This window comes from Chiroxiphia lanceolata, chromosome 4, assembly GCF_009829145.1.
Source record: "Chiroxiphia lanceolata isolate bChiLan1 chromosome 4, bChiLan1.pri, whole genome shotgun sequence".
NCBI lineage: Eukaryota > Metazoa > Chordata > Aves > Passeriformes > Pipridae > Chiroxiphia > Chiroxiphia lanceolata.
In genome coordinates this window covers 59270949-59295721 of record NC_045640.1, presented here as the reverse complement: position 1 = coordinate 59295721, position 24773 = coordinate 59270949, and the positions used below count along the sequence as shown (strand labels likewise).

The 24773-nt window shown below is 39.7% G+C and overlaps 1 protein-coding gene across 8 annotated transcripts in view; it reads right to left on the bottom strand.

The window, feature by feature from the left end:
* Nucleotides 1-24773, bottom strand: part of WDFY3 (WD repeat and FYVE domain containing 3) — a 167738-nt gene that overhangs the window by 108468 nt on the left and 34497 nt on the right. For 6 of the 8 annotated variants that reach the window (XM_032685022.1, XM_032685021.1, XM_032685024.1 and 3 more), the window contains exons 1-2: nucleotides 18625-18732; nucleotides 4741-4951 (exon numbers count right to left, since the gene is read on the bottom strand). In XM_032685022.1, coding sequence (XP_032540913.1) covers nucleotides 4741-4951; nucleotides 18625-18653 — 240 coding nt within the window. In that variant the 5' untranslated portion in view covers nucleotides 18654-18732. Of the gene's footprint in view, nucleotides 1-4740; nucleotides 4952-18624; nucleotides 18734-24773 lie in introns of those variants that run through there. The other 2 variants (XM_032685019.1, XM_032685026.1) reach the window with 2 other exon arrangements.

Genomic DNA, 24773 nt, shown 5'->3' with positions numbered 1-24773 from the left:
AAAGTTACAGTAAAAGGTTAACTGAGGTCAACTGAATTTTAATTAGTTGTCCCAAGTTTGCACGAGGTAGAATAAGCATTTCCATCAGATATTTATATCTGTTTTGACTAAAAATGATAGTAAAAGCCAGGAACAGGATATTACACATTTTACCAGTAAATCATCTTTTTAATAAGGAAAAGCAAGGTTCTTTCAAGATAGTGTAAACAATGTATCACTTATTCAAAACCAGCCCCTTCATCGTTCCATCCACTTTTTTTATATACTGCAAAAGTGTTACTACCACGTTGGTGGAGCAATGCTTCTGCAAACTCATGGAACTCTGAAAAGAGCCTTTTGAGTACTCTTCCACAGGGCCAATGTTTAATTGTTAATTATGCACCAATTTAGCTTTTCATTACTATGTGATTCATCATTTCATAAGCCTCTCTGAACAATGAAGAAACAGGAACAGTCTGTAAACCCATTCGTTACCAGAATTAGAAAGATGGCTTTACCTACAGCACGTTTGAGACATTCTCTATCTATGAACCAAAGTTAAGAATGCTTTAGCTCCTCTGGATTTACTGATTAAAAATCCTCAAAATATCAGGAAGAAAATGAAACTGCATTTCACACAAAACTTCAGATATATCTGAAGAGAGGAAAAAAACCCACCCCCATGGTTAAGCATGAAAGCCTCAAAAGAGCTCCTGGACACACTGGTTATTTAAGGGGCTGCCTGCTGCCAGCCATTTGGATGCCTATGGGAAGTAGACTTACCTTCCTCACTCTAGATCTCTGTACTCAGTAAAAATAATGTTTCTTCCACAACTATTTACTGGATTTCATGCACAGACACCCTGCCCCGTTTCCAACCACACACGTGCAGCTCCCACTTCCAACAGCCCACTACTGTGGTGTAAGAGACATTCTGGAATATACATCGAGGTATGGCAAAGTTTTGATCTGAGCTCCACAATTTATTTGGAGTCTTCTCCTAACACAGACATCCCAATCTTGTAACAGATAATGCTTTTATGGTACATCATCATGGTCTTTGCTTAAGGCAGTAACACAAAAGTACTCAATCTCTCTTAAAAATCTTCAACAGAATAAAGATAACTATGCAAAGTAACTGAGAGATTCAGAGTCTGAATTTGAATCAAGTTATTAACTGATCGCTTAAAACATTTGCAGCTAAGTACTGTGTTTGAGAAACAAGGAAATTTTTAGAAAGGAACTTATACCAGTGTTTTTCCTGTCAGCAAAAGATTCCTTTCTCAGAGGAAAGTCACCTCAGAATTTAGAGTGAATGAAGATTTACCCTATCTGCCACAGAAAATCTCTTCCAAGACTCTTCAGAAAATTAAATTTCTTCTGTACTATTTTTTATTCCAATCAGTTTCAGAGTTTGTCTTGTTATGACTTGCAGAGTTACTAAAAGCTAGAAAGATTGTTCCAAAGCAAGATGTACCATCAACAGATGACACTCTCTACGAAAAAAAAAAATAGATAAGCCAAGGAAACCACAGCAGACTCTACAGGTAAACATCAAAAGAATAAGGTGGCATTAACCAGGAATCTTAAAAGGTAAACCCTGAAAGTAGAAACAGATGACATCACAACTGCTCAGCCTCTTGAACACAGGATGACAGGAATGCATTTATATGAAACACAAGCTAAAAAAAACCCCTATAATAGTGACAGGATGACATCTGACTGACCAAGAAAAATCAGTTTTGTTTGGGCTACACTAACAGTGTGTGACAAATGATAATGGTTATCAAGGACTGTGAGAATGGAAGTGAAAGAGCACAAGCAATGCCTGTTTCCCGCAGAGTGCCAGGCTATGAGCCACATTTTAGAGACTGAAAACTGAAGTGACAACATCTGGCAACAGCCTGTATTTGTGGCATGAAGGACAACTCCAAGAAGGCCACAGGTTCAAAACCTCTAGAGACTGAAGATAGCAATGTTAAAACCAAACAAGGAAAGTGAGAGGGGAAAAAAAAATAAAAGAGGAAGAAAACAACTAAGGTAGGACTGAAAAACAAAACATGTGGCAAACACAAAACAATGTGTCTTCAGCATCAAGTTCACTTCATTAAAGAAGGGTACGAAAGAGTCTCTAGGACTTGGAGAAAAGAGCCCATCCTCAAAATTAGATGGATTCTGCAATAATAGAATAGAAAAGAGATACAGGGAATCTGGAGAAGGAAAAACTACTATAAACAAGGGAAAAACTGGGATCAGAAATCACAGAAACTGTTAATCTTTTCGGGAATCGAAACGGTACCTGAGACTACTTAGGCAAGAGCTGACTTTGACAAAGTAAAAAGAAACCTTGGGGCTACTGGTTTGTTTTTCAGAATGCTTCAACACATGAGCTGAATGAAGGACAGTGAGAGAGAACAATGGTGCAAAGACACGAGGCAACTACAACTAGGTTTCAATGGAGTCCAGTGGAGGGACTCAGAATGAGGACACAGTCAGCAAGTGGTGTGGAAGATGGGGGGGAAAGTGTAGCAAGAAAGAAAATAGGAAAAAAGGTAGAAGCAATGGAGAAATTAAAACCTGTTCTTTTTCATCTCTGAAGTCTAATCAAAATCTCTCCTTAGACTGCTCTACAGAAATAGGATGTGCACTGCTACACTAGTTTTACTCAAACCCAGTTATACCACCAATTGCAATTTTCAGAGGTACAATGCTACTGGCCAGTAGCTACTTGGCCACAAAGGCCAAGAAAAAAAAAAAATGTTCTCCACCTGCAGATCACAGCTAAGTGCTGAAGCAGCTCTAGTGGAGGAGCCTCTTTTCCAGAAGCATCAGCCACCTGTAACCACCAGGGGGAGATTTCTAAGCATAACAGCATCAAAATAACCTTCATAAGCTCAAGGCAAGATTAAGTTTCCACTGTGCTAATTTGTAAAAAACAAATTAAGAAAGTCTATAACTAAAGGGCATATAATCCAAGCAGATAAATTAAAGAGCAAGCAGATGAACTGAGCTTACTTCTCCCAAAGTCACGCAACAGGTTACCCAAAGAAATAAGACCTAGGGCAAGAGAATGACATTTAGGTGATCTATCCACTAAAGCATACTACCTATTAGACTGAAAATCCTATTAATCTTATGTCTTTACTAGGATTAATTTTTCTTCACAACACTCTCATAGTTCAACCTCAGCTGGCAGCTAAGCACCACACAGCCACCTGCTCACTCCTGTCAGGTGGAATGGGAGAGAGAATCAGAAAGGTAAAAGTGAGAAAACTCGTGAGTTGACATAGAGACAGTTTAATAAGAAAAGCAAAAAGCTGTGCACGCAAGCAAAGCCGAACAAGGAGTTCATTCACTACTTCCCACAAGCAGACAGATATTCAGCCATCTCCAGGAAAGCTCCATCACACCTAACAGTGACTTGGAAAGACAAATCACTTTGAACAACCCCCTGCCTCCTTCTCCTTCTTCCCCATTTTATATGCTGAGCATGGCACTGTATTTATGGGATATCCGTTGGGTCAGCTGTCCCGGATGTGTCCCCTCCCAATTCCATGTGCACCCCCAGGCTCTTTGCAGCTGGGGTGCAGTGAGGAGCGGAAAAGACCTTGACTCTGTGTAAGCACTGCTCAGCAATAACTAAAATATCCCTGTATTATCAACATTATCTCCAAAACACAGCTCATATTTGCTACTGTGAAAAAAATTAACCCTAGCCCAGCCAAAACCAGCACAAGCATGCAAGCACACAAGCAGTGTCTAATACCATCATAAGCCATATTGTCAACAAAGCATCAATTTAAAAGAGAGAAAGCTGTATTGATTTTTCTGTGGAGCTTTTGCAATTCAGTTTTTAGATTATTTCAGTCCTTTATGGTATCATATACAAGCACAAATCCATCACCCAAGAAGAACTTCAGGAGTAAGGGTTCAGGTCACAGCAGGTTAAAAAATAAGAAAGCTAGATCTGTACCTACTGCTCTTTCAAGACCCTAAAACTACCATCAAAATTATTATTCACAATAAAGTGGCAGCATAACTGAGTGATGTAAGACATCAGGAAGATTATTAATTTAATCCAGTGACAGTTGCCACAGTCCTGTCTCCAAACAAAATCTAAGTGCCTGAGCACAAGGGAGTAGTGAAATATGAATGCCACTGCAAAAGTGACTATTATATTTTCCCTGCAGATTGCATGTTCAAAATCTCCCTTACCCAGGAAAGGGGATTCAAACTCAATACATAGGAGAAGGCCTACAAGGGTGATGAGAATATAGAGAATACATCTCATGGGGAGATTAAAATTGTTCAGCTCAAGTAGCCTAGCAAAACCAAGCTGACAGGAGATACTATGATTGTTATCTCAAAATATGCAATGGTACAATAAATGCAAAGATGAGAGAAGAGTTATTTAGTGTCAAGGACAGTGCTGTCACAAAAAAAATGGTATAAACTTGCTACTGAAGTTCAGGTTGGAAATCAGATGACTCTGTAATAACAGTGAGCTCTGCAGAAAAGCTCTGTGTCAGTCTATGTACTGTGGATTGCACTTGAGAAAAAGTGATAATAGAAGAAAATCTCCAAAGGCAAGTTTATGGACTAACACAACAGTATGTGACGAGAAGGGGAAAACTGAACAGATGCCAGCAAAATTTCGTAAACCTTCTGTTGTGCTAGAACCAAAAAGGTCTTGGGAACACAAAACACATGAGCAGTCTAATTCAAGTAAAGAAAACACCTCTTGCAGATTCTCCAGCTTACCCTGTTGAACACTGGTAACATCATGTAAAGTTTCTCTTCCTGCTCTTTCTGGGTCATGTGCCGTGGAGGGTGACAGAGCTCTGTGAAGAGGCGCCGCAGATGCATCAGGCCCAGCGCGTTGTCCTGGGGGCTACACTCTTCCTGCCGCGGCCGGCCCATGATCCTCTTCACCATATTCATCTTGACTGACTTCTGGAAGCTCCCTTGTATCCTGTTCAGAAAGGAAAATGAACTTACTGAGTACGAGTACAAGAGATGGAGGCATCATTCCATCAAAGCCTTTAAATGTATGGCACCCTCTCCCACAGTATGTACCACACTGCAGTTAAGAGCATTAGCTAATTTTATATGCTAGGCATTGATTAGTATGCGCCAGGAGGATTTAAAGCCAACAACTTTTGAAAAAGATCCGATACCCTTCAGCAGAAAGCACGGCTTGCCAGGCTTTGAACACTGCAAAATGCTTTGGTACTTTTTATTAGACCGTTTTTACAATTCTTAGGTGCACATTCCACATCTTTTACAGCAGTGTTATCTACATATTACAAAGTATTCTCAAATTAATTCTAGAATAAAATCAGTACCAGTTATATACTTTAAAATCTAATCACACAAGACCTTCAAACTGTCTCAGACACTGGCTTTATCATAGAGAGACATGCTTAAATTTTTTCCTAACTTTCCTATGGCAAATAGACAAAGTTATCCAATGGAGCTGTCATTCATCTCATATCTCAGCTACTGGGGGCCTGCAGAATAACACCTCAGTCTTCTCTTGAAGCACAAGAAAACTTGTTTTATAATCATAGAATGGTTTAGGTTGGAAGGGACCTTCAAAGACCATCTTTTCCAGCAGATGTCAGGGTGGCTGAAGTCCCCTAGCAGATTGCTTTGCTCTATAAGCATGTGGATCCCATCTCTCCCCAGTAGCCTGCGTTCTTTGAAGAATGTCCTGTTATCACAGAAGTTACAGCTCTGGGCCTGTACCCTGATCCCTGACTGGAAATATAAAGTAGAAGATCACTTGGGCCCCTGTCCCCTTCACTCATGATCTCAGGGCTCTGAAGTTCTGCTTGATCTTGCCCAGGTTCAGCTCTACCACATCACGTGTGCCCAATTTTTAAAACATCCCACTGATACAACACAGCGTCTGTATTTAGTCCTTTATTAGTCTTTGAAACAACACAGACCAAATCTTCCAAATGTTAGACTAAAGCCTGTCAGGCAGGATCTTGCACAAGAGTTGTAAGGGTCAGGGCAGATAATCCCTCAACACATGTAGCAAACTGGACACTGCAGCAGAAGGGACTATTCCCACAGCAAGGTTCAAGAAAGCAAAAGGGTAAGGGAAAACAAGGGAAACTGTTTCAGCTCCATACCCAAAGTTAAGACCACCAGCAATGAAATACTCCACAGAATTGTAATGCCTACATCTCTTTGCTTAAAGGCAGTCAAAAAAACAAAGGTCAGTAGCAGCTATAAGAATTATTAAAGAGTAGAAAATGCCTCACAGCAAGAAAGTTAGAGAACTTAATTATTTCAATTATCCAAAAGAGATGTTACCATGAAGGGTCAATTATTAAAAGGAGAAGTGATGATTCCAAAAGCGCTGTGATTAAAGAAACAGAGGGAAGAAAAACTCAAATCCAGAGAATAAGTTGTGATGAAAAATGATAGCTGGGTACTAAAGCCAGGAAAATAAGACCAATAACAAACTGGAGCTATGCTTGTAAAAGTGAAGATAATCAACTACTAGTAGGAAGCATTAATAAAAGAAAAATATTTTCCCCCTAACCCAAGAAAGAGATACCTTTTTGGAATATGTTCATAAAACAGCATTTTACTAACACAGAAGAAAAAATAGGAACTAATTGCTATTGAACATTTTGGTACTATGCAAAAAAAGAATTTATGAAATGAGAAGTCATCAAAAACCCCGCACCAATGTACAAGCTAGAAACTGTCAGCCCATGCCGGAAATGTGCATTGGTTTTTTACATTTGAAGAAAAATGAGACAGAACTGCAGGTGTCTTTTAGTGTATCGTCCCTAAGAAATAACACAGGTAAGACTTCAAATCAGCATGAATCATGCAGCTAAAAATGGAGGGGTCTCCTCCAGAAACCCAAAGCATTTTCCATCTTCTCAGTTTGGGAATTCTTCTCTCGCTGTAACAACACACAAACTAACAGAATACCACATGTGAGCTCAAAGAGCCAAAGCTTCACTGTCTAAGCAGCAATAAAAAAGGCTATCTTCTTTTTCATAAAATATTTTAAAGATAATGTTTTATATTTCTTTTATGATTCACAAAATGCTAAGAACTCTAAATCCGACACCCAAAATGATATTGCCATTGAATCCACCACTGCTGTAGACTTTTGCTAGTGTGGAAAATTTCTTTTTTAAATCCTGTTGCTTTCTTCAGCCTAAGCACACACTAGAACTGGTATTTGCACTTGTTCAGCCACATAGTTGTAGCTGTAGATGGGGCAATTATCTTACAGTCAGAGAAGTCCAAATAACACACATTATTTTCCTCATGTAACAGGAGCCTACTGGGACAGCATCTCCAAGATAAGATCTATTTACCTCCACTGGGGCAGTTTTAACCCAGAGGGATGACAAATGCAGAGAGCAATTAAAATACTCTCACTTTCTTAATACAGCCATGGTCCCTTCCTGTCTATTTCCATAGTATGATCAAGTATTAAACCTCAATGTAAAAGATGGGGCAGAGAGGAGTGGAGAATTGAAATAACACAGCATAAATAACATGCACATTGATTTAATTTTGGTTTGTGTTTTTTTTTTCCAGAAGTAATCAAAAAACACTACAAAAATCAATATATTCCCTGTGTGTACTTAACTGAGTTAGAATCCACCCCCCATCCACCCCCAAAAAGAAAGCCAACCCAAAAACCAAACACCACATCAAAGCACCACAATGCCAAGGAATTTCAGGTTACTGTCCCAAAGACACCCCTGCAATGCTCAAGAAAACCTCCCTGGAATACACTGCTTTGAGAACACCCTTTACAATAAAATATTCACTTCCTTGATATTTTTCACAGATACAAAGTCCATGTTGCATTGTACAAAGCGAAGACAGGGGTAGTAATAGTGATATTTACACTTGGAGATCTTTACAATATATGATTCTTTTCTTTAATGATATTACCTGTCCTCTGGACCTGCTTTATCTGGCAGTATTTTCTGCTCAGTCTTCAGAATCATGGAAAGTCTACCCTCAGTTCCACTGCAGATCAACCTCTATGTACACAATACATAAATTTCGGAGTAGTTACTACTTATGGAATTATTCCAGAGTTGAATCCTACTATGTTCCTGTCCTATTAGAAAAAAGGCAAGTGTGGGCTCCATGCATCATCATCTGAAATATATTGTACCTGAACGCTGAAAGAATTTCTGTGAGTTATTTTTGCCAGTCCAAATACAATGATATTCTCTCTCATTATCATAGCACAGATTATTTATGGAAATACAAGGAAGAGAGCTGTGGGCTCTGGGAGCTCCAACATTAGGCCCAAGTCTTAGATATGTGAAAGTGAACAGTGAAAGAACAGCAGTATGTTGCTACTTTTTCCTGTATAAATATTTTGACTGAGGTTTTGTTTGTTTAGCTTTAGGCCTGCAAAAGAGAAAGCAGTACACCTAAACCTTTTCCTACAAACAAAAGAGATGCAGAAGAAAGGGCTTTCCTATTCTACTAAGTCAAAGCATGTGCACAGTCTTCACAGTCACTTGCAAGCACTACACATGACTTGAGTTCAGCATTAAGGCCTGCATTCTCCTTAATGCCAAAATGAAAGGATTCCAGTATTTTCAGTAGCAGTCACCTGTTCACAACTGCTTGTTTACAGCACATGACAATCAAGTACCTTGCACAGTAATTAAGAGAAGCAAACTCGCAAGTTAAGGAACATCTGTCTTGTAATTGCTTGTAGGGCTTGACTTTGGCCTGGCTCCGCACACGCATTACAGTACAGTCTTAAATTGCACACTCACTTCCTACAGTCCCCAAAGAGCCTCCTGCCTCTCCCAGAAGATGCTTCATAAGCAGCTGTTCAGTAGATACACCTCAGTTACTGCAACATGGACTGAAAGGCTGCTCTGCACACCCAGCAATGAATTTCCTCATGGATTCTTCTGTCCCACTCATTGCTGCCAGATCAGAATGACTCACAACCAATAAACCAACTTATTTTCACAAACCTGCCCCACAGCACAGGCATGTTAACAGCCTCAATATACACACAGTGAACATATTCACCCCCTTATGCTAAAACTGGTGATGTCTAATAAGTTGGATATCTAGTTTAGGATACTTTGGAGAGCAACTAATCCTGCATGGTGTCTTCCAATGCTTGAATCTTTCTGCTTGCTTGCCTTGTGTCCCTTAGAGACCAGCTGATGTCCTCCTCCTCTCAGTCTGTGATCTCAAAGCTAAACACCTAGTACACAAAGGCTTCAAATTAGAGGGCAATCCCAAAAACCTCAAGAGGAGTTTTGTGGAAGAGGCAAGGACAGAAAGGAGTTCTCAGGACAGGAGGCTCTTCCCTGCCTCATATTCCCTCTTCCGGCATGTTCAGCCTGCTGCAGCCACACGTTCTTTACATCATCATCCTGATGAGTTACTTCCCCCAGCAGGTCCAAGCAGGCACATTCTTCATAACAAATTTGTGAGCTGGACATTCCAGCTGTTGAGTCTTTGGCTTTTTTGAGCTGAGGAAGAAGTTAGAATTTATTCTGAAAGAGCAGACTAAGCAAGAGCAGACTAACACAGCCTCACTAGGACTGGCACACAGTATATCAGGAGGGTTGAAGCAGTTCAATCTACTGCACCCATCTTCTGGAGATACAAATGTGAATTAATGGCAGCTGTGATATGTATGGACCAAAACTAAAATAAGACACTCAGTGAATAGATTTCAGACACGCACAAAGACAGTGACAATCAAAACACTGCTCTTGTAACACACATTATCCTTTTCTCTTAGTGGTAGAAGCAGAAGTGTCTCCACCAGAAGAGCAAGGGAGCAAGCAGTGAAGGCAAAGCACAAGCATCCTTACTTTGAAAGTCCTTTGTTTTCTTCCACTGGCTGTCAGATGGCTGCACATTTCCCCATGAGCATAAGTGAGGCTGACCTATTTCAGCATCTCTGATATAAAGCCATTCACCAAGTTCTTCACTTTTCTGTTAAATTTATCTGAGAATCCCATAAGATGAATGCAAGAGATTCTGAAGAAGCTTCACAGGAGTTAGTCCAAGAAGTAACTTCTACGCTTCAAAATATTTTAAAGTTTTCCTACTGTTAGTGGAAGCTGTTGGAAAAGTGATCATAAATTATGCTACAGAAAATACCAACAATTTACAAAGCTCAAAAACAGACACTGCAAGAAAAACACAACATGCACACTAATCATTAACACAAGTTAGGGTATGATAATGTATGGGTAGTACTACTAGAGCTATCAAAACATTTGTGAAGAAAAAAAAGTATAGACAGGCAGAAGCTGGATGAGACATGCTCATTTTCACAATAACTATTACAGGTCCAAGCTGTGCATCTAGTTCCAAAAGGGTGTTATTTAAATAAGCAGCTAGGTAATTATCTGCTTCATAATTACAGTCACAAGTGTCTCTCCAGGCACTGTACTGGTATTACATCAGCAGCTTAGCAGTGAAACAGGAATCAACTTCTTTCTTTGCAGATTATAATGGGACACCAGCATATATCTCCACCCCAACTATCTTAGAAAAATGAAATTAAAGTCTTCTTGTTATAATGAATCACAGAAGTCCATTACTATCAGTAAATTCCACACCTGCTATTTCCCTCCACACTAGGTCTGTTATTTCTTTCCTTAATTTCAGATTCCCTAGCCATGTAGTTAATACTAACATTCTGAAGATGATCATCGATATGCACTATTCAAAAGGACATTGTCTGGTCTTCAAAGGAAACAATAGAGAGCTGTTACTGGCTAGATACACATCCATTTGTGCTTAGAACTGAGCAGGAATAAAAAATTCTCTTTGTAGACAAAAACATCAGCAGGAGGGGAGGCGAAGAACACAACTACTTCCTGCCATTCCACCACCACCAAACAAAACAGCTATGTACACACAAAGAAAATCATGCACAAGGAAGCTGTGTTGCTGAAAAGGATGCCAAGAGCTCTCCCTGACAGACTGAACTAGTACACCCTCGTTTGGGGAATATCCTCTGGTCCCTGTAAGAACAGGGCTTGAAACAAATCCAGTGTGCTGCCCTAGTAATAAAAGTGCCTATTCCCATACTATGTTTCCATCTTGTTAAACAGCTGGTCATCTGGCCAAAACAGGAACTATTTCAGGCCAAAATTTGCAAGGTCACACTATTATTTCAGGGTCATGATTTTTGGTGTGTGCTTTTCTTTTCTTTCACACTGAAATAATTTAAAACTTATCTCAAGGAACCTAAAAGTTCCTTCACCTAAAAGTTTAAACTTCCCTTTCTTAGAAGAATATAAGAGTGCAGAGGCCAACCTAATGAAATACTGGTTTGTTTCTACATGTTGAAGAGATGCTTACAGAGGTATCTCAGATCACAGGTAGTGTCCAAACCTGAGAATTCAGTGCAGTTATTTTTTTGCTTTAACACCTCTAAGAATAAAAATAATAAAATAAAAAAAAAAAGAAAGAAAAAGAAAGGACAAAAAAAGAAAAGAAAATAAAAGGCTTGCTATCCTAATTCAGGACATGTTTTTCCTGTTCTCTGAACTCAGATGACAGTTACAGATACAATTCCTTTGTTATTTGCAACATTAGAAATGCTATTTTATGCTCAATCTGACCTTAATGCCTTGAAATCCCTGCAAACAAAAATTCTTTATGCTTCAACAAATATGAAGAACTTTAGTAACTGGTTAGTCAGAAAGATAAAAGATATAAAACAGGGACTATCAGTCTTCTTTGCAGGTCCATTTCCCACAAATTATTCATGATAATGACACATAATAGCAAGTGCTGATAGAATAGATTTCCTGTGGTTTGTACTCTCCTGAAGGTTAATGTTTTATATTCAGTGTAAAAGGACAACAATTAAATAACAGTGATACTTTTGACCTATGCTGCAGGAATGGATGAAAGATGTCTGCTAAAGACTAATAATGCACATATTTCTTATTTAGTATTAACTTAAATGAAAATGACCTTTAGTTCTATCAACTTTTTGAACTTCATTTGGTTCAAATAAGGAAATAAAGAACTGCTTTTGATTTCTGTAAATGGCCTATTCTTTTCTTGACTTACTAGTGTAGGAGCTTACGACTAGAAGATAATCCTTTCATTGTATTTTCTAATGCTTTAATTAATAACCACAAAATTTCCAAAAATTACTTGTAATACTATAACAAAATATTTCCACGCTCCAAACATTTCTTCGGCCACCTCTGAAAAATACAGCCTGTAAACCAAAGTATTGAATCCCACCACAGCTGAAAATAATGTGTAGTACTTCTCCAAACCACAGTTCAAGTTTCATCAATTTTCTTCTTTTCTATTTCTGTACACAAAAAGCACGGACAACTTCAACATCTCAAGTGCAGACCCACCATCCGTTTTGCCCTTACGACTGAAGAGCCTACTTCAACATAATTTTTTAGTGCAACAGCACAGAACAACAGCTGCCCAGCATGAAGGAGTCCTGATGCACACGTGGAGGCAAAGGATGTGATTATAATCGTTGTTCATAGATATCTGGGGATGGTGTTCAAAACTCCTAACTTGGTGGAACAGAAAGGAGTAACAAGTTTGTTACAGAGAGCAAAGATGAAACAGTGTAAAAGGAAGTAAACATGAGGGTTGCTTTTTCCTACGAAGAACAAATCTGTCCACATTGCACCTAGAATGGGATTTTTGGCTGGATGATGATAAATTTGCTTCCTACATCTTCATTTAGCACCCATTACGATCTGCCACCATCACCAACCTAATTCTCAGTACTGCTTTTCTTTAAGGAAGACTTTAACAAGACTTCCACTTTCATCAGTAATGAACTGATAATCAACCTGCAGAATTGCAAATGCTCACAAAGCAAACTGCCAGAAAGCTCAAATATAGGCTCTTTAGACTGACCACACATATTCATTTAAGGTTTCTGCCTCTGTATATTTTACTCTACATCTTTTTCAACTAAAATGAAAGATGAATTCTTATTTTGTCTTGAACTACCACACACAACCATGAGAACCTAAAGGTAAATCTGCATTGTAAGCATTTGAATAGGTACATCCACCACTTGTTTAAAAGCAGCTTTTGAAAAAGGTCAGGGAAATTGAATGAGTAATTTCGATTTTTCAGAAGCCAAATAGGATGCAATAAATATTGCATCAACATCCAAGTCGGTTGTGCAGAAAACCTCATCTTTGAGGTACCTATAACAGTATAGACAGTCCTTCATCTCTTCACAAAACAATACCAAGAAATACAGTCCAACCCTAAGGCTACCCAAAATCCACATTTAACTGCTGGGTTCTACACAGCTTCATCTCTGAATTTCAATGCAAAGTCTTAAACCACCTCATCTGCATATAAACACAGACCTAATCTCCAAAAACCAGTTTGGGTTTGCTAGCCATCAAGGAAGTCTAAAACTCCATACCTCAAACTGTTCTCACTCCACGGTATCTCCTCGGGTTGGAAAAAAAAAAAAAAAAGGTAATATTTGTACCAGGAAGAGGTTTTAAATAATTTGTGCCAGGCAAAATATATTGCCATTGTAGGGCTGAGGACCAAAGAAAATTCTTCATGTGTAAAAGAAGCCTTTCTGCTTTACAAGATGAGGAATGGTCACTCCAGAACATAAATGTATCTTGCCATGTTTCATTAACCCTAACCACAGGTTACAGTAAAGATCAAAGTACTGGTTCTACACAGGTATTGTGTTAGAAAGGAGACACCTGCAATAGCACGTTCAGGTGGTTCATTCATAGACATTCAGGCTCCAAGAAATTACTTGCTCATGCTTGTGCAATCACACCACTACGGCATTTTTTCCACTCCCCTGACTTGTTCCAATGTGGTCTCAAAGCTGGCAATCCAGCTCTGACTGCCACGAAGTCTGAACTAGCTTTGGACATACAATTCTTCCTTTCCTTCAAGGAGGGCAAAGGACACTATTTGCCAGAGAAATGTGGTAACTGAGGAGACAAAAATACATGTAACACAAAAATCCTGGTAGGCAGAAGCAAAGTCCCAGCTTGTCTGGAACAGACATAAAAGATGACAAAAATAAGAGAAATGTCTCCATTGACATGTATTTTTGGAACACTCATTTACAGGACAATTATGCCTAGTAAGTTAACAGGTTATGGACTTATGGATTAAAAATTCTGGTTTTCAATGTTACCCTTACACATATACTGTAAACACAGCAGATCACATCAGGTGAAATTAAAATTCACCAGATTAGTGGTAATCACACCTGCTGAACTGGCAACACAGCAGATAAGCAAACTCCTATTATCCTGCAAACCTCAATTCTGCTATAAACACCTACAGCTGAAAAATATAATGAAGAAAAGCAAGAACTGAAACATTGTTCTGGTTTTGAACACGCTGAAGAATTGAAATATCTCAGAAACATTCGCACCTCAGCAAAATCATCCAAAATGGAGAAATCAATCTGAGCATTACACGAGAAGCTTATAAACCAACTAACCTATGCAGTGTCAGGAAAAATATGCACAGTACTATAAAGATGGGTAACAACTGGTTAAAAAACCCAAACCAAAACAGAACAGGCTATTTGCTTCCAAAATATTCTTGAAGAGCAAATTCTAATCGAATTCTTGATATGTTTCATGGCAAAATATCTTGAGCACCTCTGAATGCTGGTTTTCTTGTTTTGGTTTGGTTTCAGAAGGCCTATATAAACTGATTTGGATTAATAGGACAAACAGAGTACTAGTTATAGCCCATTGAGAATAGAGCAGAACTGAAATTTTAGTTTGCCAACCTGACCTGCGTGGCAATGACTAAACCATGCAATTCAGGAGAGGAAATGCTGCTAAGAAGCTCCTGATAAATTAAAAAAAAGGGGCGAGGGGGTGAGAGGAGAGTGGGCACACACAGAGAAAAACAAACAAAAAAGTAAAAAAACGTCTGGGATCTGAAGAGACAAGTGTGTGTGCTTGGCTGGCACGCAGACATCAATAAATGTGTAGGAAAAAAGTAGTGTTCCAGAGGGTGGCTCATGCATTCACAGTAAACAAGCAAAGTAAAAAAAGCCTTCCTAGAAAAGTTACTGCATTAGAATCAATAATGAAACAATGAGCTGTTATTAGGAATGGGGAAGAGTGCTTTGGTCCGTTCGCCTTTCCAAGTAGTGGGGGTGAAACAGAAAATGAAATCAAATTTAGCTATTTAGCTATGTAAGTGTGACTTTGTAAAATGTAAAACTGCTTAAAAGTTTCTGCCCAAACTGTGGGCAATTAAGATAAAATAGCTTAGAGAATAGGGAAGGCTTTTTAGTACGTAGAGAGGGGTGGGGAACCTGAAACTGTTTGAAATGATAAAACTTTATGTAACTACTCTATAATGGTAAGAATAGGAGGTAAAACTAAGTGTCTATTTAGATAAGGCAGACTGCAAAAAGAGTGTGTGTATAGGTAATTTTAAACTTGCTACTTTCAAACTGTATAAAAAGCTATGGTATTCCTTTGCTCAGTGGAGTGCACTGGGGAAAACACCTGCCCCTTTGCATTCCCCGGCCATAATAAAAGTGCCTTTCAGATTGTTCAAAGGTTTCTTTGAATCAGGGGGTGGGGATGTGCGGTGGTGAAGATGGGGAAGGGAACTTGGAACAAGAGAGCCTGTACATCCCAGCAGCAAGGCCATGCACAAAGCACTGTAGCCCCACACAGCAAGTTCAGCAATGACAATAGCGAGTCTAAACTCAGTTTTGATATTTAGCTAAAAAAGCCACCGATTTTGTTTTAAAGGACAGTGGTATTACACAAAGCAGATCCCCATCTGTGGTGGTGGTTGCAGTGATTTTTCTTCCCAACAGCAATCTAAAGCATGGAGTTCCTCCAGCCATGTAAAACAGCCATTTATATACCCAAAAGCAGAACATTTCTTCTGCCTTTAGGAAATTTGCATATGAAAGAGCAGTAAGCAGAAGCCCATTACCTGTAAAATTTGTCTCCATAGAGCTGCCCTTGTTTCTAACAACATGGATAAGAAAAACAACAAAGTGATCCTACCAGTACATGTTTGGCTGATGTAATAAAATTCCTCTCTCTGCTACCATCTAGTCAGAAAGACGGCAACAAAAACAGCAGCGTATCAGCATTTAAATCAGCATTAAACCCTGGGCACAAATGCTTGTTTATTTCTAAAGCAATAGGAAGTAAATTAATGTCTTAAGCTGCGTGTTCATAGTATTCCTAAGTGCAAAACAAAACAGCCCAAGACCTTATAATTAGCAGTTCAGGCCAGAGATGAATGGAAAAGCAGCAGAAGTACTTGCAGAAACAACACTACTGCATTTTAGACAGTAACCTATCTCTTCCAAATACTACATTATTCCATTGTCTGTTTAAACCCAACAGGAAGCTCCTGAACTTGACCATTCCCTACACATCCCTAGGCAAAGGCCTCTCCATAAACAGTGAGGAACCTGGGCACCGTGAACACAGTATTTAATGGACACTTCTTGAGATGACTTTTCCTAGATGAGGTTCCCCTACACTGAAATTAGGATAGTCCAGAGACATCCACTGGGTTCCACTGGAATCAGCTGCTGCAAACCATACAGCACAGAATCACAGAACCATTTAGGATGGAAAAGACCCTTAAGATCCCCAAGTCCAACTGTTAACCCAGCACTGCTAAGTCCACCACTAAACCATATCCCCAAGTGCCACATCTACACTTCTTTTCAATACCTCCAGCAATGGTGATTGAAGGTAACCACTTCTCTGGGCTGTCTCTTCCAATTCCTGACAACCTTCTCTATGACAAAATATTTCCTAATATGCAATCTAAACCTCCCCCAGCACAACCTGAGGCCACTTGATGGCTGATGATGTGAAACTGGGGGCAGTGGCTGATACACCTGAAGGCTGTGCTGCCATTAAGTGGGACCTTGTTAGGCTGCAGAGTTGGGCAGAGAGAAACCTAATGAGGTTCAACAAGGTCAAGTGTAGGGTCCTGCACCTGGGGAGGAATAACCCCAAGTACCTGCAAAGGCTGGGGGCTGACCTACTAGAGGGCAGCTCTGCAGAGAAGGACCTGGAGGCTTATTGGGTGACAATCTGATCATGAGCTGGCAGTGTGGCCTTGCAGCCAGGAGGGCCAATGAGATCCTGGGGTACATCAGGAAGAGTGTGGCCAGCAGGTCGAGGGAGGTGATCCTCCCCCTCTACTCTGCCCTAGTGAGGCCACATCTGGAGTGCTTTGTCTGGTTCTGGGCTCCTCAATACAAGAAAGACAAGGAGCTACTGGAGAGGGTGCAGCGGAGGCCACAAAGACAACGAGGGGTCTGGAGCATCTCTTTTCAGGAGAGGCTGGGGCAGCTGGGCCTGTTTAGTCTGGGGAAGAGAAGACTGAGAGGGGATCTCATTAATACATATAAATATCTCAAAGGTGGTGCCAAGAGGATGGTGCCAGACCCTCTTCAGTGGTGCCCAGTACAGGGCAAGTAGCAATGGCCATAAACTAAAGCACAAGAAGTTCCACCTCAACACGAGAAAGAACTTAACACTGAGGTGGCAGAGCACTGGAACAGGCTGCCCAGGGAGGTCATGGTCAACCTAAACAAACAAACAAACAAAAAAAATCCCCACCATAAATACAAACATACAAAGCAAACTAAAACTGCAGACTTTTAAAGCAATATTAATTGCTCAAGTCAAGGCATTCTTCCAGTTCTCTCTAGTTCTCCAGTCACAATTTTTTTCTGATGTCCACTGGCATACTTATTGAATGACTTAAGTGGGTGTAGGTATTCTTGGACATTAAAGTTGGAGTCTCTCATGCAGGGACAAAACTGCAACATTTTAAAAAATCCATACTTATTTAGCTTACTTTTTATTGCTAGTAAAGGGGTTGGTGTATTTATTCTTTACCATAACTACTTTTAAAACTATTTTTCTTTTTCTCTTCATTTCTCTTCTATTTCTGTTCTATTCCTGCTTGGCAATAATGACAAAATAAAAGTTGTATTTCACAGTGAATATATGCCTTTTCAACAGAAGTTTGCAATATGCTACAAGATTAAATAGGATAGCTAGAAATCCACCAAAAAGTGAGCTTCTCTTAAATAGGATAGCTAGAAATCCACCAAAAAGTGAGCTTCTCTTATTCAAAGAGAAAAACTGAAGCCTATAGCACTCAGAGATGGGGAAAATATTATTTTAATCCGATCGGTTCTCCAACTTTGTTAAATTTCTAAGAATACTGTGGATAACATGCTTGTTTCACAGCAGAACTACTGCACTTGAGAACGGACTCATATTACCAATATTTCAAAAACTATGCACATGTCAAACTAAAATCAATTATTTTCTTCCTTAGGTGGAATGACAAATGTAATTTACCTATTTTCGACTTATTTCTGTGCAGCCAACACCCTAAACACAGAAAACTGTGCACTATTACTTACATCATGCAAAATATCACTACACTTTGACTAAATCTCAGCTTGTCATTTGGTTCAGTTTCTCCTGTAATAGAAAGTACAACTTCAGAAGAGTCTGACAAGAAGTAGTACAACTTCACAAGCCAGTCATGTAATTAAATGCTACTCTAGGGGTAGAAAAAGTATCATGCAAAGAAATAAGAGTAGTTGCATTCATTTAGGTCTCATCCTACCTTGAACTCTTGAAGTTTAGCGCAAGCATCTTAGTTTTCAAATCCTCTCCTTGCAAGATACCACTAATAGGAGAGAGCAAGTTCCTCTGCCTACAAGCCACTGCCAGCCCTTCGTTAGTAAACATCTTTCTGGCAGTCAGCTGGACCTCCCGAGCTTTGCGCCGACATCCCCCAGTGCCAACTGTACCAGTGCCCAGGCGGGTGTGATTGTCAGGGAAGGAGCAGCTGGTCCCTCCCAGTGGATGAAGGGAAGGGATCCCTCCTCCTGCCCAGGCCACAGTAACTGACACAGCTGCTTTACAAAGAATAAACCAAAAATCACACAAGCAGCAGAACAAGATGACAAACTGTATAGTCGAGTAAAAAGACATCTGGTCTGCAACACAGTCACTGCAGACGAGAGCGATGTATCACGGCTGACAAATGAATTTGTAAGATGACATTTTCCTGCTTTATTTATCTCACAGAAAAGTAAATATGTTTCAATTTCTGTTACAATAGAACTAATTTTTATGGGGGGGAGGAGGAACAAGAGACACTCCTTACTAGAATCTGTATCAGATACAATGTGGATTTTTCTTAACTTTTCTGCTTTTTTTTTGGAGTTTATTGTGGGGGGTTTTGTTCTTTTTGGGTTTTTTTCCACAGTGCTTACTATTCTAGCTTGCAATGCTATTTTCATGCACAGCACCATACAATCTAGAACTGCCAGTTGTTTTGTTTTAATAAGAACAACTATTCAGAAGTGGTAGTATTTTCCAAGGAGATCCATTATCAACAACTATGAGTATAGTTATTGCATGTTATGTCTTGACACTATACTAGCCCCTTTCCCCAGTAATAACCAAAGGTACAGAAAACAAATCAGGATTGAAGCTGTTACTCTCTGAAAAGAATTCTCACAGTGTCACAGGAGGATGCTCAAATGACTACAGTGGACACTGCTTTTAACTAAATTTATCCCAGAAAAGAGCCTAAACATCCACTTAGCGAAAGCACAACTACTGCAGTGGAGGTTACTCACATTCTCCCCTTGGATTCATCTATACAGTACACACACTAAGGAAATATACTTCCTTGCTAGAGGAAAAAACAACACCAACATGAAAAAAAAAAAGACAGTAATTATATATCAAATGCACTGTAATGTCATTTACAGCTACAGAAATCACTTACTAGTTATTTAACTCAACTACAACTCTGTAGAGCATCTGTGAAAGCATATGGGCTCACCTGGACAACCTGCACAGGGCTTGGCTGCTTCTGGATGCAAAGAACCTGAGGACAGAACTTGCTATCCACAGGGGAGAAAACAAGGCTTTTTCAGTGCTATCCCTTTTCTCTAGTTTTGTGTCCCTTTGAAGCTTTGACAGCAAGCAGTGGCACTGCACAGAATGAGGATAACTGCTCTTGTTTATTTTTAAGACAAACACAATGAAATAAACAGAGTGAAACCCAGCATTATGTTGATAAAGATGCATTAAAGAATTAGGTAAATAAATGCCCAATACCAGGATTTAATTGCAACAATAGTTCCACAGCAAAGGCTTCTTCTCTTATACATCCATATAATCCTTTACATTTTTATCATACATTACTTTCTTTGACTTAATTTTACTCCTCTGTCAGAATTTTCAGATGTTCCCTCAAATACGCAGTCTAGGTTGCTCCGCCTGGGAGTAAGAGAAAGAGGAGGGTGTTCAGGATTTTTACATCAACTTGTTAGATAACAGCTATTATTTGAAGAGGAAGAATGCTCTAAAAGTAGAGTAATTTACACAGAGCTCAGAGGGGAAGCAACTGCTCAGGTGCAGCTCCTCCTCTTTCTCTTACTCCCAGACGGAGCAACCTGGACTGCGTATTTGAGGGAACATCTGAAAATTCTGACAGAGGAGTAAAATTAAGTCAAAGAAAGGAACGTATGATAAAAACGTAAAGGATTATATGGATGTATAAGAGAAGAAGCCTTTGCTGTGGAACTATCGTTGCAATTAAATCCTGCCTTTTAGAGAGGCTATTTGTGCAAGGCTTCCATGTTAGAGGACTACATAGAAGGTGTAGTAAGATAGCCATCTCTATCACAGGAAAGAGTTCTGTCATCCTGAACCATGGAGCAAAGCAGAGAGTAGCAGTCTCTTCCTAACACTTCTCTCATGCAGATACTACAGGGGTGACTTTGTTGTCTTCCCCTAAGGTGACCTTTTAGCAACACTGAAGAGTAAACAGCAGTTGAATATACTCTCACTGCAATACAGCCAGACTGCAGCCCACTTTTCCACTATTGTCTCCTCACTTATAAAAACCGCTGCACAGAAGTTTCATCTCCCAGCTTTGAACAGCTATTCCTGCATCTACAGGAACTTGCCTTTGAAATTTCTCCCAGGTAGCTTTTTGAAGTTATAATCAAACAAGAGAAAGCTCTGAAACTAGGTTTACTGTGCCTCCAGTTGTTTCAATTCATGGGATTTAAGAGTCTTTCCAAGGGACTGCCTAAGGCTTGCCTTTCTCAGGCTATCACTTACCAGAAGTGGCTCTTCCAACACCCTCTACTTGGGACAGAAGATGGGGCGTGAAACATTCACAGCATTCTTGTCATTCCAATTACACCACTGGTGTACCAGGTCTCTGCTGCTAAGGTGTATCTATCATCAGTTTAATTTGTAGTTTTGCTAGAAAAACATTTACTAGGATCCCAAAGAGAAAGAGCCCTACTCCAAGAAGTCACGGAAACAGCAGCAGGGATCACAGAAACAGCGAGCAGCATCTCCGCAGAAATAACCTCGAAAACTTTTTCCCCTCACTATGCTTCACATCTGTAAGAGACTATGGCATCACCAACAGATGGGAACATGTCAAAAGGAGTTTCAGGCATTAATCTATCACTAGCAAAAATTACTGACCTGGTGTGAAATATTGGTGTTTACCTCTAAGGGAGCCAGGAAATTAATCTTTCACGATAACCTGACAACTATGGGAAATGCGTTGTGTATACAAAAGCGCGGCACACAAACATCCTTTTCTATCACAGGAATTTAAAACAAAGCAGTATGTCAGACTTCTCTAACACCATCCCAGATGCTAATTATTTCCACATTTCATATCTTACTCTACGAAAGCTCTTAAAAAATATGGTCACTCCTCCCTACTCATGCACTTTCTCTCTGTGACAGAAAGGAACTACTACAAATAAACAAACATTAGGGCAACATCCTGCAAGGAAAAAGGCTTGAGGTGCTGAGGGAAGATCTGCTAACTCCTCCAGCAACCTAGCAAAAATGATATAGAAGTTTTTTCTCCCTATTGTACATCTTCAACAAGCCAAACAATAACTCACAGCTTGAAGACCTCAAGCATTGCTTTTCCCCATCCCCAGCCCCTCCATCCTTCCCGAACCTCATACAGCAACTGGGATGGCAGTGTGTGTTCTGGACTGTGCTCACAGAAATGCAGGAAGAGAAGAGGGGCTGTAGGAGCACCTGCTTTTAGTCCAACCAGCTGCTTTAGCTGCACTATGGAGACCAAGCAGAGGGAGGCAGACCCAGTGTCAGGTTCCCAGCTGGGTCTGTTGCTGTGCCAAGGGTGGAAAGATAAGGAGGTGGCACTCCTAGAAGCCTGAAAGAGCAGTACTCTACAGTGCCCAACCTTCCCTCCCCTCTGGCACGAGAGAAAAATCCTGGGACTTTCCAAATATGTTCTTTACTTTCCATATGTATAATTCAGCCATGCCCCAAGACCCTAAATCCAGATACACTGTTTTGTTACAGCAACAAACACTCCCACTCAAGTTCTGGGTTTCAGTGCTGTAATTTTACTACAGGATAGAGAATTATCACAAACTGTGTTGGAAGAGGCCATCCAACTCAGTAAAATCAACACAGTAAGGTTATATACACTGGCTGAGCTACTATAGTATAACAAACAAACATTGGGTGAGTCAAGTCAAATGAACACACACGAACACTTGGCTCACCCCAATCACAAACACCTTCATATAAACCCTTTGTGGCGCCCTTCTACTCCCAAGCTGACATCATCTGCTCATTTTGTAAGTAAACTCTACTCCATGATCTAAATCATGGATGCCATTAGTGACAAATCCAGGCATGGCAAGCTACTACAGAAGCCTACTTCAAAGTGATCCTGAATCCCTGTTAACTGCTCCAATCGACCACTTTAATAAATTTTCCTCTTGCAATATAGTAATTTAGGGAAGATCCCATTTTTAAAAAAACCACTACACATACTACATTGAAAAGAACATCCTTCAAAACCTCATACGCTTCTGTTTGTATCACTTCTATCCCTTCCCTCCCTTATGCACTAATCTAATTCATCTGTCAAGGAAGCAAACTAATCAGTTTGACACAATTTTCTCCCTGGCAAATTCATGTTGGTTGGCTGCCTTCCCCTATCCCATTATCTTCTATGTGCTCATAACTGCATCAAATGTTTTACTATTATCCACGTAGCTGCAGGTAAGTCATGCCACAGCTGGAACGAAACTCAACGCAGCCCCATGGAGAGCTCAACCTAATCAAATATAGCAGGCTCAGCTCTGAAAGGGATAAAACCACAGCAGTGGGGTATACCCGAGCTGTTAAGCTCTGCCAGTTCTTGCATGTCCTCGGAACTGGAAGAACAGGATGCATTAAGTTTCAAGGAAGTATTTCCTACATAAGTATCTGAACAGCAGATCATGATACTAGTAAGACAGTCTTCACAGATTCACAAAACAGCCTGCACTCAACAGTCCGCTTCAAATTTCTACTAAGTCAAGAGGGAGGCTAACAGGAGAGGAGAGGAGCCTTTCATCTTTTTTTTTCTCCATAAAGGAGAATATATCCATATAAAAAAGAATCTAAACACAATGGGTTGAAGGGAGCAAGGTATTTTCTATGAAAGTAAAAAAAAGGCATATTTCTACTAGACCCCCTTGTGGACAGATTTTTTTTTCTTGTTAATGAATAAAACATTGGAAACAAAAGCAGCAGCACAGAGCTAGAACGAAAGCATTGATGTTGGAATGCAGGGTTTCAGATGGAAGGAAGTGTTTGGGGATTTTTGTCTTTCCTTATGCTTTTGTTAAACTCGAAGTGATAACTCGCCTTCAACACTTTACAACTCTCAGTTTTATATGAAAAAAGATAAAGATGGTGAGAACATACGAATAACTAAAGCTCTCAGTAAGAAATGGCACCCCTTGCAAGAGTAGTTGTTGAGCTCTACATGCCTCAAAGAGCAATGTCAGCTAGCATTTCCTTGTACTAATGCCTTTTCCCACTGGGGTCACCTCTTCACTTTCTGTGTCTGTGAAGTGCTGCAGCCCTTTTTTTACTGTGTTGTTTTTCTTTTTGCTCCAAAAGGGTCTATATGTTAAAGAGCATTCTAGCAAAGCTTTGACACTACTCTTCAGCAGCCACACCACACACATCTATGCTTTTAAAGTAAACTAATAAAGATTAGAATCCTTTACAGTAACCAGACAGATTTAATAGATTTTTAACTCAACTGTTCCCATGGAAATTCGCCCCTTTGCTTAGAAGCACTTCAACAGGCCTACCACTTCCGCTCCCCTTCCCAATACTTCATCAAATTTTACTTGCTACATTTATTTTTCATCAGCAAAACCAACCATTACAGGATTTGATAGCTATACAAGCTTTTTTTGACTTCACTAGTTAAGAAGAAATCCATTGGGTGATAAATCCGCTTAATCTTCTTTAGCTTCCCAAAAAACGTGAAAGCAAACTAGATTGAATATTCTACTTTCAAGAGGAAGCCTCTTGTAGGCCATAATATTTGTAGCAAGACTGACTATAAAGCTACTGGGAAAAACACTCACAGTAATCAGTCTATACAGCTTGTACATAATCCAAAGGAACTAGGATAGAATACTGAAATCAAGTCACTTGAGACAGAAATAGAGACAACTTTACCTTTGTGTGGATACAGAATGGACCTTTCCTAGCCTGTCAACTCTAGTGAAGAGCAGCAGTATTCTTCTCTCAAAAGTAAAAATGAGAGACTTGAGAAACTCAAAAACAAATCATGTATTAAGATCATTTTCACCCTGGGTTTTTTTAGTCTATCAATTAAAATCTTCAAGTTTAATGCATCTTGTCTCTGAGCATGCATTGCACCCACAAAAC